Source organism: Hemiscyllium ocellatum, chromosome 10 (genome assembly GCF_020745735.1).
Source record: "Hemiscyllium ocellatum isolate sHemOce1 chromosome 10, sHemOce1.pat.X.cur, whole genome shotgun sequence".
NCBI lineage: Eukaryota > Metazoa > Chordata > Chondrichthyes > Orectolobiformes > Hemiscylliidae > Hemiscyllium > Hemiscyllium ocellatum.
The window spans coordinates 106,219,474-106,237,417 of NC_083410.1; the positions used below are offsets into that span (position 1 = coordinate 106,219,474).

Genomic DNA, 17,944 nt, shown 5'->3' on the forward strand with positions numbered 1-17,944 from the left:
AATTCCAAAATGTTAATCGTGCCCCATTCACTATTGTTTAACATGAGTCAGCATAGTTGGCTATCCAGACTTGGAGAGCATTTGTCATTACCTCAATATCTGAATCAGTAGAATGCACTTAAACTTTAGTCTACAGGCCCCCTGGATTCCCTATTCCCATCTCCTCCATACCCACCCAATTCCAAATAGATTTGGCAAAAACCAAAAGAGTGATAAGCAAAGTGTGACAGCTTGAGTAAAATCTTCTATAAAATTGGAACATTTCTGTTCAAAACTTTTTATTGGGATTTTCCAGAAAACGGGCACAAGTCACAACATACAGACAAGTTACAGAGAATTTAAACAGTTGGCAGGTAGTGATGATTATTACATAAATTGGGAGAAGCTGGACAGTATAAACTTCTAAGTAACATACAAGTTGCTTGATAAAACATTTAATGCAACTATGAACCAAATTAATGGAAGTCATCTCATGAACCAGCTATATACTAGACAGCAAAGACTCTTGCAGGTAGCTTAAAGAAACAAGTAGCCTGAGGAATGCAGCAACTTGCCCACTTTGAAATGATGATACGTCCATTCAGTTGGTCAGAAAATAGCAACCAGCCATCTACATCCAATGCAAGAATGCGCAAGAGAAGGTTTCCAGAAAAATTTAAAGTAACTCACTCATGAAATTGGCCAATCTACACAACGAAAAGCTGGTCGCTAATAGTGCAGCACTTTTCTAACCAAATGATACATTACAATTCTAAAACATTTGAGTTAGTTGCAGCACACTGTACAGGTCAGCATTTGATTTCTTAAAGTACAGAAGTACCCGCATTATCAATGACATTTTTGTAATCTAGTCGGAAGAAAATTTCAGAACCGGACAAATGCAAGGGACACATGCTCGAACTGATGCACATCTGGAAAATAAAGCACACAGGAGTAATTGCTTGTGTATCAAAATATTTAATAAATATTAATTTCCAAAATTTATTGCCAGGAGCAACAGAGATGCATCCTCATGTTCACATAACACTAATGTCACAATACACAAGAAAACATCAAGATAAGGTTTTACCAATGAGATTACCATGTTTAAGAGCCTTTTCAGTTCAGAATAGATATAAACACTTGGATTCCCTCAGCTAAGACAGGCAGTGAGACTGGGCATTTCAACATAGTGATCTCACTGGAAAACTCTACCATTCAAGTATTCAACAGCTAGCTTATTATTAGAATACTTCCTAATTGCAGGTAGGTTATTACAAAAATCAGTCTACAAGTGGTTCAACATTATATCCAGGGTGAAAGATCAGGATTTACAAAACAATGTTGCGCTGTGCTTTTTAATTCAAATGCACTACCTAGAAATATTCCATGTAGTTTTTAATTTTTTTGTACATGCAACCACTCATTTCAGTTACACAAAAGGTAAATAGGTTAATTTGTTCCCTTATGTGTGTATTTTGTCGCAGTCTGCTTGCCTGTCACTCAAAATGTTTTAAATTCTAAAGCAGCAAGTATCAAAGCATTCTAGTCTAATGCTCTCCGCTTGTTTCAAATTGATGTATATAAAAAATATCCTGGCCAAAAAAAAAGCTTGGAGTGATATAGAAACTGACCCAAAACGTCCGACATTGTACAACAGTTCAGAGGCACGTGGCCATTGCTAGTGCGAAATAATCTAGACTGTAGCTACAGCACACCTCAAATTTGGCATGGAGGCAACATTACTGAAACACAAACAATTCATCAAAAATAAAGAAGCCATAAGCTTACAAAGCTATCAAAAACCTTCAAATCTAAACATACATATAAATAAAAGGAATGGTATTTAAGGCTCTTGATTATTTAAGTTATTAAATCAAATATACACAGTGATTAATTAAAAAAAGTATTTACATTTATACAAAATCAAACACTTGGCCTCTTATTAAATTCTTCATCTGAACAGCAACTGCTGACATTGTGCCCCCCCAACAAAAGAAAAATCATCCTGGATGTTGATGATTGCTGTGGTTTTCCAGCTGCATAGGCACTTTCAAAACCAGACTAACAAAGTCAAACCTATTATACATAACTTAACAATACTGAGATCAGAGCCAGTAAAAAATAAATAACAATTCACCATCTTAAATTAAACTGGAGCAGGCAAACACCTACAACTGGGTTTCAGTTTGCAAAGGGCGAGGAATCCTAATCAGACTGCGATTTCATTACAGAATGGTCCAGCAATGCATTAACAGCAACTGAATTTACATTTGGGCACTTTGAGTAGTTTTTGCAGAGAGGCGAGCAGCAGCTTTGTGTACTCTCAGCCAACCACAGCAACTATCAATGCCTGTGTAAGTCAGTTTGTCTCAACTCGAAAATATATAGGGATTCTTTGTCGATAATACCCTTTACACTCATATTACAGAACAACTCAAGGACTATGACTTTCAGCCTTCATTGACAGCAAAAGGCTGCGCATCATTTTAATATTAATTAGCCAGCACCGCTGACTACTATACAATGTATTCCATGTGACTCAAGCTCTGTGCACTTTCTAAGTCTCTGTTATCTTGTTTATTTGTCCAATTCGGATTCTTTGTAGGAGTGCCTTGTGTCAGCTTTTCATCTCTGTCTACCAGTGTGTACGCAGGCTGCTTGGAAAACCTGGTCTTTTGCTGGTGCTTGTCAACATCCACTTCTTCCAGCTCTGAATTATGCGTCCTTATTTTGGCAATTTTCGAATTTTTATTTTCGTAGTCTTTGCTGCCAGAACTATTCATCCCGTGCTTTTCGATGGGGTTTTTTATTTGATGCAACTGCTCTCGGACGTTGTTGGTGGTGTCATCAGAGGCCGTGGGAGTGGGGCTGCTGCGCTTCCTTCGACGGCGTATCCACCAGAAAAACAGCAACACAAAGCAGCAAATCCAAACCGCGGTGATCACCGAGCTCAGCAGGGGGACCAGGAAATCTGTGACAAGAACAAGCTCGAGGGTGAACTTAATGCACAGGGAAGTGGCATCGCGCATGGTTACAAGTCCATCATGTGGACAACAACTAAGCCAACTATGAATCAGGTCCACCCCACCTCCCACCACACCCCCCACCCCCCCAACCCCCAAACAACAACCCACCCTCCCGTCCTGGCACCGTTTCCTGCCACCGCAGGAATTGCATAACCTGTGTCCACACCTCCTCCCTCACCTCCATCCAAGGCCCTAAAGGAGCCTTCAACATCCAATGTTTACCTGCACACCCAATGTCATTTATTGTATCCGTTGCTCCCAATGCGGTCTCTTTACATTGGGGAGAGGGAACGCCTCCTAGCAGAGCGCTTTAGGGAACATCTCTGGGACACCCGCACCAATCAATCATACCGCCCTGTGGCCCAACATTTCACTCTGCCGAGGACATGTAGGTCCTGGGCTGCCTCCACCACCACTCCCTCACCACCCGACGCCTGGGGGAAGAACGTCTCCTCTTCCGCCTTGGAACACTTCAATCCCAGGGCATCAATGTAGACTTCACCAGTTTCATTTCCCCTCTCCCCACCTTACCCCAGTTCCATCCTTCCAGCTCACTGTCCTCATAACCTGCCCATCTCCCTTCCCACCTACCTTCTCCACCCTCCCCTCTGACCTATCACCTCCATCCCCAGCCCCATTCACCTATTGTACTCTACACTACCTTCTCCCCAGCCCGACCCTCCCATTTATCTCTCCACCCTGGAGGCCCCCTGCTTCTATTCCTGATGAAGAGATTTTGCACGAAACGTCGATTTTCCTGCTCCTTGGATGCTGCCTGACCTGCGCTTTTCCAGCACCACTCCGATCTAAAGTCATGGAAATCAGTCAGTTCTGAACATCGTATTGTAAGAACCGATGCAGTGCACTCGCGAGGGCACGGGAGCTTTACCAGAACATCTGGGCTGGAGGGTCTGAACTACGAGGAAAGACCGGATAGTTTTCCCTGGAGAAGCAAAGATTGAGGGGTAGATGGGCCGAGGTGAACACGATTGAGGGGCATAGATAGGAAGGCACCACTTCCATCAGCTGAATGGACGTAAGATTTAAAATGGAAGGGTAAGTTGAGAAAAATATTTTTAGCTGGAGGGTGTTGGGAATCTGGAACACTGTCTGAAAGAGGCACAGTGCTACCAGACCCATAGAGCTGCTCTCTCACAGGGAGAAGACGGATGGTGGCCACCATGTTTCAGGTGAGGGGGGAGTGTTGAGAAGGAGTGCCCTTTGTGGTAACGTCAGCCAGTGCGGGAATTGAACCCGCGCTGTTGGTTTCACTGCACAGCATTCAAGCCATGTGAGCTGAGTGACCACCAGAAAAAAAGGGCTCATGTCAGAAACTCGGTACATTTAAGCATTTAGATGGTCACTTTCGAATTGACATCCCCCTCCCCCAAGTTCCCAACTGCTCTGAAGCTTACCTGGTTTGAGAGGTTTGTGCAAGGTTTGGACTCGAACCTCAGTGATCGCTGCAAGAATTGTGTTGTTCCCATCGCGTTTACTGACGACGTCTGTGATTTTCTCCGTTATATCTTTGATCAGATTAGTTTCCTGGAGTGAATTTTCCACCGACTACAGTGGGGGGGAAATAAAGAAGTTTAGAAAAAAATGTTTATGTCCCTTCAAAGAGAGACAGTTGCCTAAGTTTTACATTTTCGAGGAGAAAGTGAGGTCTGCAGATGCTGGAGATCAGAGCTGAAAATGTGTTGCTGGAAAAGCGCAGCAGGTCAGGCAGCATCCAAGGAACAGGAGAATCGATGTTTCGGGCATACGCATATTGGGCATTCCTGAAGAAGGGCTTATGCCCGAAATGTTGAATCTCCTGTTCCTTGGATGCTGCCTGACCTGCTGTGCTTTTCCAGCAACACATTTTCAGCTAAGTTTTACATTTTACCCGCATCAGGACAAACACAAGAATACCAAGTTTTAAATGATCACAACAATGTACACAACAGGGGAAAACAGGCGCTGACTAATCGGATGTAAAATTTGGCGGAGACATGAGGAAAACAACAGGTAGTTAGAAGTTCCAAACTCTCAGGTACTTCCAAATTAAAAAAGGCTTTGAAGATATTCCTGTTTGCACAGGACGGAACCCCGCACACAAATAAATGCAGTTTCTAGTGAACATAATGAACCACTTCTTGCAAACTCAACTTTTCTCAAGTTGGTTGTTAGCGTGGCCATGAGCACACTCTGGATCGTTCAGCTAGGGCTGAACATTTTCCAAATCATATCTCAGAACTGAAGTGCAGCTTCGCAAGCACAGGATTTTAATTTTTAAAAAAAAAACCTTTGTCACCCTGACCCTATTGACACCAAGTTTGTTTGAAACTTCAAAAATGTAGGCTGACACTTACTACTGCCACATTAATTTCATTTGATGCAGAGTGGGTTTGCTCACAAACAAGGTAGAGTGAATATTCCACCGAGAGGTTACGCAAGACCTGCAGGCGCCTCAGTTCCACGCAAATTTGTTCAATGGTAACACCCTAAACAAAACAAAAAGTCAGACCGTGAGATAGTTCCAGGCAGATTTTTGATGTAGCTGAAATGGACATAGGGCAATGCAGAACAGTAACGAATATGTACTGCTGTTAAATTGTCTTATAGCAATTTCAAAACATTCCCTGCTCTAATAAATGAGTAAGGCTTCAAAACCATGTCCAGTTCTCATCGCCCAGTTATAGGAAGGTCACTAAGCTGGAGGGGATTCAGAAGAGATTTACCAGGACACCACCAGGTATGGAAGATCTGAGTTATAAAGAGGCTAGATAGGCTTAGACATTTTGCACTGGAGCAGGATTTGAGGTGACCTTATAAGGATTAACAAAATAATAAGGGGTATAAATAGGGTTAACGGTAGATGTCTTTTCCCTAGGGTGGGGAGATTTTAAGTTTGGCGGCATAATTTTAAGGTTAGAGGAGAGCAATTTAAAAAAAAAAAGATGTGGGGGGCAAGTTCTTTACAGGGTAGTTCACATGTGGAACAAACATCCTGAGGAAGTGGTGGATGTGGATACAGTTACAACGTTTAAAAGACATTTGGATAAGGACATGGATAGGAAAGGTTTGGAGGGATATGGGGCGGGAGCAGGCAGGTGGGACTAGTTTAGTTTGGGATTATGGTCAGTATGAATTGGTGGAACCGAAGAGTCTGTTCCCGAGCTGGATGACTAAGCAGCTTAAATCCAATCAGCATTATTGATCTCTTGACATGCAGTACATAATTTTATTCAGTGGAATGATTATGTAGACAGCGGTATGGGACCCTCTGAAGAAAATTTAATGTCCCTCATTTTCAAAACTAACTCGACAAATTCTTCCACTCTGACCATAACGTTCTCTGAACAAATGTGCGTTTGGGGTTTCAATGGAATTAACAGGGTAAGTGCTGAGGGACACTGGGGCGTGGTGTTAAAAATCAGATCCAGGCTATCCAGGACAGAAGTTCGGAAACTTAATCAGAGTGACAAAAATAGATCAAAAATCCATCCCAGAGGAAGCCACAGATGCCAGGTTAGATCAGATGTTTGAGTTTGATCGGTTTCTTGCTGTAAACAAATGGAGTTTAGGTTATGGATGATCTGTGATCACATGGAATAACAGAATAGGCTGGAGGGGCTGAAAGGCCTTCACCTGTTCCTGAGTTATGACAAAAACATTTAAATCACTTAAGAGTTTTCTTTCTCTCTCTCTCTCAAAGTCATGGGAACAGAGTGGTTCTGTTCAGGGATGAGAAATTCAGAAACCAGCAGTAATAACCTGGTGACAAAGTACAAATTCTACCTTGGCAGCCAGGGAGTTTATCAAAAAAAACATATGGAATTTCACCAGAGTTATAAACGATCGTGCTGAACTGAACTATTGGAATGGCCTTCGTAATCCAACTGGTTCCTTTGGGCCAGGAATCTACCTTCCTTACCCTAGTCTAGCCTCTGTGACTCCAAACCCAAAGCAACATGACTGATTCTGAACTTCCCTCAAATGGCCCAGCAAGCCACACTCAGTTGCATTCAAGGGCAGCAGCTCAACACAGGGAGCGATTCGCACCAATTCACTTTACAAGCATCGACTTACTGGTTGTAGCATTTCCTTGTTGATGGCGAGTGTTATTTTGGCGCAGGTACTGTCCAGGTAATCAGTGTTGGGCTGGCACTTAGTCTTCATTGGCAGCCGGGTGGACGAGCATTCGCCTGAGCCTGCGCACGGAGGAACAAAGCAGTGGTCTTCCTGGATAGGGAGACAGGTTTGCCATGCTGGGCAAGTGCCCCGGCCTTTCCCATGAATCCTGCAAAGTTTAGGCCCACACCACATCTGCAAGACAGAAAGTGATCCAAACCATTACCTACTTGACTACAAGCTTGCTCCTACAGTAATGAAGTAGGATTCCTAAACATTCACTTATTTAAAAAAAACCCACCAGTGGTTACAGCGATTCTGTATTCACTTAAAAAAAAACAGAAGAGCTCACCACTTCACAAAATCAGAATCATTTATAGGCCACTCAACCCATCATATCTGTGCTCTCTCTCAAGGACCAAATAATCTAGTGTCAACTGCCTCGATTCCTGAAGGGCTTATGCCCGAAACGTCGAATTTCCTGCTCCTTGGATGCTGCCTGACCTGCTGCGCTTTTCCAGCAACACATTTTCAGCTCTGATCTCCAGCATCTGCAGACCTCACTTTCGCCTTGCTTTATCCTCAGCCCTGTAAATTCTCTCTCTCTCTCCCCCACCACCCCCCTCCAAACCCCTGTTCAGGCAGGTTGTTTCAGATCCTAATCATAAAACTTTTTTCCTGATGTCATCATTGCTTCTTTGTCAAATGCCTTAAAATCTGTTTAGATTCTTGATCCTTTTGAGAATGCAAAGGGTTTCTCTCTATCCAGATCCCTCCTGATTTTATATACTTGTTGAATCTTCTGTCAATTTTCTCCAAAAGGACACAGTCCAACCTATCATTCATCCAATTTTCCTCATCTCTGGAACAAGCACCATGAATCTTTTCTGCACTTTTATTACTAGCTTCATACCCTTCCTGAAGTGTGGTGCCCAGAACTGGACACAATACTCCAGTTGAGGCCATAGAAACACAGAAAACAGGAGAAGGCCATTCAGCCCTTTAACCCTGCTCTGCCATTCAATAGGATCATGGCTGATCATCCAACTATTCCCACTTTCTCCCTTTGGTCCCTTTAATCCTAAACATTCCAGGTCCTTGAAAATAATCAATGTTTTGGCATCAACCACTTTGGGAGGGAATTCCACATGCTCTCTGGGTGAAGATATTTCTCATTTCAATCCTAAATGGCACTTCCTTTATCCTCAGACTGTGATCCCTGGTTCTGGACTCCCTGGTCATCAGAAGTACCTTTTCTGCATCTACGCTGTCTCAGCCTGTTAGAATTTTATGTTTCTAACTTACATTCTTTCATACCCTATATCCGTGATTAAAAAATTTTGCTTGCTGCATGTTTTATTAACTGTACTCTTAACTTGCCCAACTACCTTCAATGTAGACAGACGTACACCCAAATCCTTCAACTCCTGTACCCCTTCTCAAACTTTGCACTTGCTTTATTGTTTCTCTATATTCTTCTTACTCTAAGTCACTTTCTACCTCTCTATGAAACTTCATGTGCCACTTGTCTGCCCATTCCCCTTTTCTGGGTGCCCTTTGACATTCTATATTATTCTGTTCCCAGTTCACAATTTCCTAGCTGGAGTTCTCTGCTGAAGCATGCAAATTTCTTGAGAAATCATCCAACCACAATTCCCCAGAGATAAATAAATACTTATCTGAAATAAGCTGATTGAGGTTAGGCGGGGAGATGGGGTCTGAGCAAAACCAGGCACTGACAATGACAGATTACTCAACCGTGCTTTCATACCCCCCTGATAGAGGGGCAACCAAGTGACACTAAGATCAATAGCAGGCGGAAAGGCAAATATGCAATTTAATAAGATGTTTGAAATTCCAGTCTCTAAAAACAGACAAAATCGCAGTCAAGCCATTTGCAACTTGCTATATGTACTACAGCTAATGGTGCACACAACTTATACTCTAGAGCTTAGCTCTCAGATTAATCTCTAAATCCCTTTCCACGAGCTTTAAGATCCATAGATGCTGCAACCATCACTAATTTTGTTCTCCAACATCAACCTTGATTTATTTCTGAATGCCTGACTTGACTGTGACACTCATGAGCCAGCTTTCCATTTTATGAAGTTACACCCATATCACAACTGTTAAACTGCAACCAATGTTTAACAACACGAACAGTACATGAAAGACCTGTCAAATCAAAAATTACCGTCTCAAACCTTGGCTCTCTTCCACCACCTTATTTTCCAGCACCCTTCTCTGCCATATAGATTAGATTCCCTACAGTGTGGAAACAGGCCCTTCAGCCCAACCAGTCCACACCGACCCTCCAAAGAGTAACCCACCCAGCTCCAATTCTCTCTGACGAATGAACCTAATACTATGGGCAATTTAGAATGGCCAATTCACTTGAGCTGCATGTGGCTGTGGGAGAAAACCAGAGCAGCCAGAGGAACCCCACGCAGACACGGGGAGAATGTCTGTGTGGAGCTTGCACAGTCGCCCAAGGCTGGCACTGTCCCTGGCACTGAGAGGCAGCAGTGCTAACCACTGAGCCACTGTGCTGTCCAAATTGTTGAGATTTTGAAATTTGGTCTTGTGCGCATGTCCTGATGAGTGCAAAGTGGAAAGCCTCAGCAACACTGATTTGCGTTCTGAGGAAATAACTTCAGTTTCACAGGTTTGGTTGCTTGGGTGCATTGACTGTACCTTTGTGCACGTAACTCTGCCGTTATGACAATGACATCCATTGCAGTCCTCTTCCCACTTAGCTCCATGGGACACAACGCTATCTTTCAGAATGCAAGCTCGCCCTGTAACTGGGTAAAATGAACATTAAAATTACACAACATGATCCACTGCCAAACAAAAAAAAAATAAAATTAAGAAATGCACAGAAAATTTGCAAAGTAGAATTCGGACCTTCTATTCCCCCACCTTCCATACCACAGCAGCTAAGAACAGTTAAAATTCTAATACGACAAAAATAATACATAAACCCTTTTTCACTAAATGCAACCGATCTCACTAATTGGATACTATAGCATTATAAAGAATATCAGGCTCTGGGTCAGCGGTATGTGATTCAGCCCCACCAGCTTGGGATGAAGGGTGAGTGGGAAAGTGGATTTGAGGCAGGTGGTCTTGATTGTACGGGAAGGCGAAGCAGACTTGAGTGTTTGTACGGACAGTTGTTCCTCCTATTGTGTCGGATTCAGAGTCAAAGAGATGTCCAGCATGGAAACAGGCCCTTGGATCCAACTCATCTACGCTGACCGGCTATCCTAAATTAATCTAGTCCCATTTACCACACTTGGCCCATGTCCCTCTCAACCCTTCTTATTCACATACCCATCCAGATGCCTTTTAAATGTTGCAACTGTACCAGTCTCCACCACTTCCTCTGGCAGCTCATTCCATACACGCACACCACACTCTGCATGAAAAAGTTGCCTCTGAGGTCCCTTTTATATCTTTTCTCCCTCACCCTAAACCTGTTCACTCTAGTTCTGGACTCCCCCACTCCAAGGAAAAAGACCTAGTCTATTTACCATATCCATGCCCCTCATGAGTTTATAAACTTGAGGTCACCCCTCAGCCTCCAACACTCCACGGAAAACAGCCCCAGCCTGTTCAGCCTCTCCCTGTAGCTCAGACCCTCCAACCCTGGCAACATCTTTGTAAATCTTTTCTGAACCCTTTGATTCATACCTCAATCCCACCTAGTTCTGACCCGGTAACAATAAAAAAAGCCTCTCCTCCACTGACTGCCAGCTTCTCAATAACTACAGATTCCTAATCGTGTTTGGCCATTTCCCCACGGCTAATCTAGCTCACCTGCACACTACGGGGCAATTTAGCCTGGTCAATCCACCTTAAACTGCACACGCTGGACTGTGGGAGGAAACGCACACAGACATGGGGAGAACGCCTGTGTGAAGTGTGCACAATCGAACGTGATGCTGAGAAGCAGCAGTGTATACACTGAGCTGCCCTCATTTCCTCAGTAACCTTATTCCAGGTTAGTTTCTCTCTCCGCCCCTTCAAATCCTTTAATCAACTTAAGCACTTAAATCAGATCACCCATTAATCCTCTGTATGTAAGGGACAGATCTAGTAGATTGAAATCCAAGACGTGAAGATGGGTATTACCTTCTTGACATCTTATGCCACTTCGACCTGGAGGGCAGATACAGCGATAGCCATTAATTTCATCCACACATGTAGCCCCATACGCACAGGGTGAGGACTGGCACTCATTAATGTCTGTAAAAACAATTATTTCACAATGAGGCAAAAAGGTACACAAAACGCTGTTAATGCTGCAGCCGTCACACACTAAGCTGAATTTACGTCAGAATCTCTCACTTTAAAAAGGAGATCAAACGGAGGTCAGCAAGAGATAACTTTTGAAATTCACCCACACGGACAAAAAAAGTTGTGCCCTTGCATCAAAGGAGGAGCTTAAAATGTTTTCAGTACAAATATCTGACTTAGGCTGCAAGAACATGGCAGATTTTTCTTTTATAAAAAAAAGACAGAACAAACTGAAATTAGCCAGTTTCACAAGCAATACTGACTTGAGAATATTTTTCCACATGGCGGGCCAAACGGCCGCCTCCTACTCTGTAACTATTCAGATTCCCAAAAGGTAGTGTAACTGTCAACTGGTCATTCAGCAGCACAATTTCTGATGGCTTTCAGTAATGAGCAGGTGAAGGCAGATCAACTGCAGTGGCATCACAATTGAGCCTGTACCAAACAGTAAACAAATGGGGTGGGGGCAGTTAGACTGAGATAATAAATAGGAATCATTTCTACAGGAGCTAACATGTAATTTCTGGGTTCTAAATTAACACCTACTGATCTACATAATCAGATCATTGCACAACTACAGTGTAGGATTTGTTTGATTTTAAAAACACACAGGTTAAACAAGTAGGCAAAAACTTAGTAGATGAACGGAGGAAAAATGTGAGGTTACGCACATGGGCAGCGTGAAGAAAGGGGCCTGATTTTTATTTGAATGGAGAACGACTGCAGAAAGCAAGAGTTCAGAGGGGTTTGGGAGTCCCCGTGCATGAATCACAAAAAGCTAGCATCCAAGTTCGGTGGGTAATAGGGAAAGTAAATAGCACGCTTGCATTTATTTGAAAGGGAATGGAGAACAAAAATCAGGATGTTTTACTAAAGTTATATAAGGCATTAGTCAAACTACAGCTGGAATACTGAGAACAGTTTCAGTCCCCTTACTGAAGGGAAGATACACCAATATTGCATACAGTCCGGAAAAGGTTCGCTAGGTTGATTCCAAGTTTGGAGCGACTGTGTATAGATGTTGAGTAGGTGTTGCCTGTACTCATTGGAGATTAGAGGAATATGAGGAAACCTTACTGTAACACACAAGTTTCTTAGAGCACTTGACACGGTAGATGTGAAGGCATTGTTTCCACTTGTGAATGCGCCTCGGACCAGCGGACATAGAATAAGGGTGAGGAGGAATTTCTTTTGAAGGCTTGGGAGTCGAGCACTCTTTACCAGAGGGCTGGGTCATGAAGTATATTGACAGCCGAGATTGACAGGATTTTAATCTGAGGGAATCAAGGGGGCAAATAAAAAAGTAAAATGAAGTTGAGGACAAATTAGTCAGCCATGATCACATTGAAATGTGATAGAGCAGACTTGACGGACTCAATGGCCTAACTCTACTCCCGTGTCTTACGGCAGAAACTCCGAGGAATGAAAACATTTTAATGAATTGTTCATTTTGATGTCACCACTTCCCAGCAGCCCCGGTCACACAATATTAATCAAACCAGAATGGAGCATGAAAAGCAAATTTAAAATATCCCTTGCACACACTCTCAGTAACTGGCAAAAAAAGTGCTCAGCAACAGCACTCCAGTTTCCAAACGGGAACCGATGCAGTGAGAGAAAGCAGGGCAGAGGGAGTTCTAATTATAATTGTTAGAATGTCAGAGGATCTTGCAAGTAATTCAGGGCTGGGTTTTGGTTAAGTAAACATTGGTTACAGAAAGTACTTGCTGGAACAGTCTCAATAAACAGTTAACAGATAACATCCTCCTGACCCACACAATCATTTGTCTGCTCTCTCCCCTTTAACCCATGTCTCAATTTAACAAACTTGCTTTTAGAGCACTGGCAAATGAGCTTGCAATCCAAATCACTCCCAAACACCTTCCACTCACCCTTTATCAACTTTTCCCTCTCACTAAACCAATTTCTTACCCAAGCTACTACAATCTTGCCCCATGAATCTCAACCTCCTAGCCAGGATATTTGGCAAATTTATCCAAAGCACTCAATCCACATGCCCCATGTCCACACCATCTCCCATTTATCAATTCAAGAGACTTAACTGAAAGAGTGAGCAGCAATTTATGAAAAAAGGATTTAAACATTGAATATTCCAAATTATACATTTGAAAATGTCAACCAATTTTAATCTTTATCAAGTTAAATGGATTTTTAGTACGTTCCTCGGGGCAGCAGTGTAAGACTAGATGTATCTTGCCTTCTTGAATGACTGACTTAGGGCTGGCAGGTAACCAAGTGCTTTACAATAACTGAGTGGCTCTTCAGAAAACGTGTTGGAAATACAGGTTCAAATTAAGCTCCTTCTGCAACTGCTCTGATGTACTGCTCATTAAGGACAGCTCCTGGCTAATGTAATTAAGGATTGCAACAAAAGAAAAGCCTTAAAATGTGAAGCAGCAATGCCATATTTTAATACTCACTTATTCGGCAATCTGGTCCAGCAAAGCCAGGAGCACATTCACATCGATACCAGTTCTCACCATCCACACACGTGCCACTGTTGTAACTTTAAATTATAATATTAACATTAACATGGTGACACCGTAATCAAACAAAGTCAAATATCTACAACTTCTTAAAAATAAAAAAAATTAAAAATCTGGCTTACCATGGGTGAGGACTGCAGTCATTTGTATCTGGTGGGGGAAGGGGTAGAGAAAAGAGAGACGACAAATTAAGGTTTTAATGATAAGTCGCTGAGACTTCTGTGAAACATTAAATTTCCACTGTACTCTCGCCCTAAGGTGGTTACTTGTTAACAGGCCAATGATTAAAGTGTAGGAAGTCATTTACTGTTTGTCAAATAGCCTGGAATCCATTCAGAAGAGTAACAGCCTTTCACCATGGTCTTTGCTAAATACATCTTGACAGATGTGCACATAGGGAGGCAGTCCTTGTAAAGTAACTAACAGGAAGAAATGAGTGGAAGCAGACATTTTGCTGATCAGCCAATGTTGGGAACAAGATCACATCTGCGTTCAGTTATGTAATTTGTGTCTCTCCCAGGCATGGGTCTATAGCTGGGCAGTAAAACGGGACTGCTATTAGATCAAGCAGAGTCACAGTTAAAATGCTTGGTTTGCTTGCTTACAGAAAAACAACAAATGCCCAGAAGAGAATATAAACAACAGCAAAATTAGATTTGAGACACTGGGCCAGAACGTGACAGAGTAAGGGAACCCAGCAGTCGTTAACTAAACTTGCCGTCTGCGCAGATCTAACCTTTCGGATTTCCATGCATGGAGAGTTTTGGATAACAGCACGGTGAGGGAAACCAAATCCAGGGCAAAGAGGGTAAGTGAATGAGTACCCCCCCCTCTTAAGCTGAGGCATTAAACACAGGGTGAGGTCAGACTCACAGTACAGAAACAGACCCTTCGGTCCATCCAGTCCATGATCCCAAACTAAACTTAGTCCCACCTGCCTGCTCCTGGCCCAAATCCCTCCAAACCTTTCGTATTCACATACTGATCTAAATATCTTTAGCGTCAAATCAAGACCAGAAAGAGAAATAAAAAAGTGGGGGGGAAGCTAGTCAGAAGTGTCAGAAAATCTTTTCTCGCATCTTCATTAGCAATAAAACAAACCCTAAAACAGCCAGATTCCACACCTTGCACCAAGGGTTGTGTTGGGTTGGGAGTAATTAGCACTCAGACCGATGGTACAGTACATGGGCTAAAGTGAACAAGTTTGGTCTGTATCTACTGCATATCTTCACAACACTCAACACTTCAATTTTCTTTTGCACGGGCTTTATTTATTTAACTCTATTTCTAGGAACATTAGCATCTTAGATACTGTGACAGCCAATTACAGCTGCAGGAACAGTAGACCATTGACTGTTTCTCTCAAACTCACTCTACCAGAGATACAGACAGGTTCTGTAACCTAACTCTACACCTGATAAAGGGATATGGGACCAATTGATCATTCAATACTAAACACCGAACTGACCATTACCAATTGTGGAAGTGTTCTCCAAATTTCTACTACTTTGCCTGAACATAGGTTAGCTAATATTCAGTCCTGAAAGATTTTTCAGACTCGACCCCAATACAAGCCATTTTCTCTGGAAATAGGGAATCAACTACTTCAGTTTTCCCTTAAAAACTTTCACCAAATTGCTCTGTACTAGTCTAAATTCCAGGAAATGAAGTAATCGCTCCTCACAACTTAACCCTCAGCGTTCAGGTATCGCTCGGGAAAATCTACACCATACTCCTTCTCAGGGGAACACTCTTGCTGAGATACTGTGCTCAGAACCTGCTCATAGTAACTCCAGCTGTGGTCAGAACACTGAAGCAGGACGGCTTGCCCTTGTATTCCAGATTCTAAGGCCAGTGTTGCCTTTCATTACCCTCCTTGGAGGGCTTCAGGCTGTCTCAATTGCCTATACACCAGTTGGTCATTTGTCTGCATTGAATTACTTGGGAGTGCAGGAAGTTTTAAGCACAGTTTTGGCAAACTGAGAAAAAGCAACGTGTAAAATTCACAGGAGGAGCAAGCACAGCTTGCTAACTTTTCTCGCTCTGCTGCTATAGGATATTGTACTCACTCTGTGAACACGTGAATCCTTCCCAACCCTCCTTGCAGACGCACGTGAAGCTATCTCCACTGACCACACAAGTCCCACCATGCTGACAAGGATTTGGCAAACAGCTACTGTTTCTTGCTACAGGACAAGAGATAAAAAAAAATGTTTATAGTTTTTGGCCAAAAGCAGAGACAGTAATGTGAAGACAATTGATGAAGGTGCAATGACGTACCTATGTTGCAGGTGGCACCATCCCAACCAAGAGGGCACATACACTTAAATGTATCCCCTTCATCGTAACAAGTCCCGCCATTATTACAGGTGGCTTCATCACACTGGCTATCCCCTGCAACACACAAGTTTAACCACTGTTTGGAGCAGGTATGGTACTGCATTCACCTACATGCATAACATGGAATACAAATCAAATACTGTGGGGGGAAAAAGAAGCAAAGGATACTTACGAGAGTGACATGTCTTGCCTTTCCAATCATTCTTGCATTCACAGTAGAAGTCATTCACCAGATCTTGACATTTGCCTCCGTTCTGGCAGGGGTTTACACTACAGTCATTAATATCTGCAAAACAAAGTGCAGAGCCCAAGTTAGCATAAATATCAGATTGCACCTTCCGACGGGAGATTCCATTATGGGGAAGTCCATCTTCACACATGCATCATCTCCCTAACCTCCTCCAGCCCACCAGGAACCTGTTTGTTACTATTCATTCAGAAGATCTGAACACAACTATAGAAAATTCATGCCACCCAGTGAAGAGTCAACCACGTTGCTGCAGGTCAGATGTACATCAGACCAAGTAAGGACGGCAAATTTCCTTCCCTAAATGAGCCACGTGTGTGTTTTTTTTTAAAAGAAACAATATATTATTAGGCCAATTTTCCAGATCTTTGTTGGATTCAATATCAACATCTACCAAATGGCGAGATTCAATCTCATGTTCGCACATTAGCACTGGATTCTGCATTACTAGTCCAGTGAAATACCATTACATCACCACCTGCCAAGTCTACCACATGTCCACCGTTCCACAGTGTTTTGCCTCCGGCTGCCCACGTTCCAACCTCAAATATCTCCCACCCAGTCTTCGACCATACTCCAGGTCACCTTTCCTATCAGCCTGTCCCATCCTGTTTGCCAATACCCTTCTGGAATGTTTTTACTGTCGGTCATTACGAGGAGTGCAAGTTCTTGTTATGATACTTGTTTGGCATGTCAAAATCTGCTCACAAAGTTTCACTAAAACTTCCAGCCTTCACAATAAAATCTCTAAAAGTGGACAAATCATGGCAGCACGATGGCTCAGTGGTTAGCACTGCTGTCTCACAGCACCAGGGTCCCAGGTTCGATTCCAGCCTCTGGCAACTGTCTGTGTGGAGTTTGCACATTCTCCCAGTGTTTGCGTGGGTTTCTGTCACAATGATGTGCAGGTCAGGTGAAGTGCTAAATTGCCCATAGCGTTAGATGCATTAGTCAGAGGGAAATGGGTCTGGGTGGGTTACTCCTCAGAGGGTCTTCGTGGACTGGTTGGGCTGAAGGGCCTGTTTCCACACTGTAGGAAATCTAATCTAAACAAATTGCTGAAAACAAATTCTACATCTTACTCTGAAGATTTGATGGTGCTGCAAAAACAGGAGGATTAGAATAACTTACTGATCTGGCAAAGTACACCTTCCCATCCTTCACGGCATATACACTGATAGATGTTGACTCCATCAATGCAGGTCCCACCATTTTTACAAGGATTGCTCTCACAGTCATTAATATCTGCAATGAGAAAAGGTGGTGCTTAGGAAGAAAACAAAAAGTAAAATTTGTGTTTCAGCTCTTGCTATTCTTCAGTGATGCATAAAACTCTCAAACTAACATCCTGACCGTCAACACAAAACCAGCAATAGGTTCCTGATTTAGGAATGCAATCCCATCCAAGAAAATAGAGTACAGAT

The 17,944-nt window shown here is 42.8% G+C and overlaps 1 protein-coding gene across 1 annotated transcript in view; it reads right to left on the bottom strand.

The window, feature by feature from the left end:
• Positions 1-287: 287 nt before the first annotated feature.
• Positions 288-17,944, bottom strand: part of jag1b (jagged canonical Notch ligand 1b) — a 59,595-nt gene continuing 41,938 nt past the window's right edge. The window contains exons 15-26 of the mRNA XM_060831840.1: positions 17,652-17,765; positions 16,446-16,559; positions 16,214-16,327; positions 16,003-16,119; positions 14,056-14,083; positions 13,868-13,953; positions 11,262-11,375; positions 9,819-9,928; positions 7,083-7,319; positions 5,363-5,494; positions 4,424-4,574; positions 288-2,953 (exon numbers count right to left, since the gene is read on the bottom strand). Coding sequence (XP_060687823.1) covers positions 2,499-2,953; positions 4,424-4,574; positions 5,363-5,494; positions 7,083-7,319; positions 9,819-9,928; positions 11,262-11,375; positions 13,868-13,953; positions 14,056-14,083; positions 16,003-16,119; positions 16,214-16,327; positions 16,446-16,559; positions 17,652-17,765 — 1,772 coding nt within the window. The 3' untranslated portion in view covers positions 288-2,498. The remainder of the gene's footprint in view (positions 2,954-4,423; positions 4,575-5,362; positions 5,495-7,082; positions 7,320-9,818; positions 9,929-11,261; positions 11,376-13,867; positions 13,954-14,055; positions 14,084-16,002; positions 16,120-16,213; positions 16,328-16,445; positions 16,560-17,651; positions 17,766-17,944) is intronic.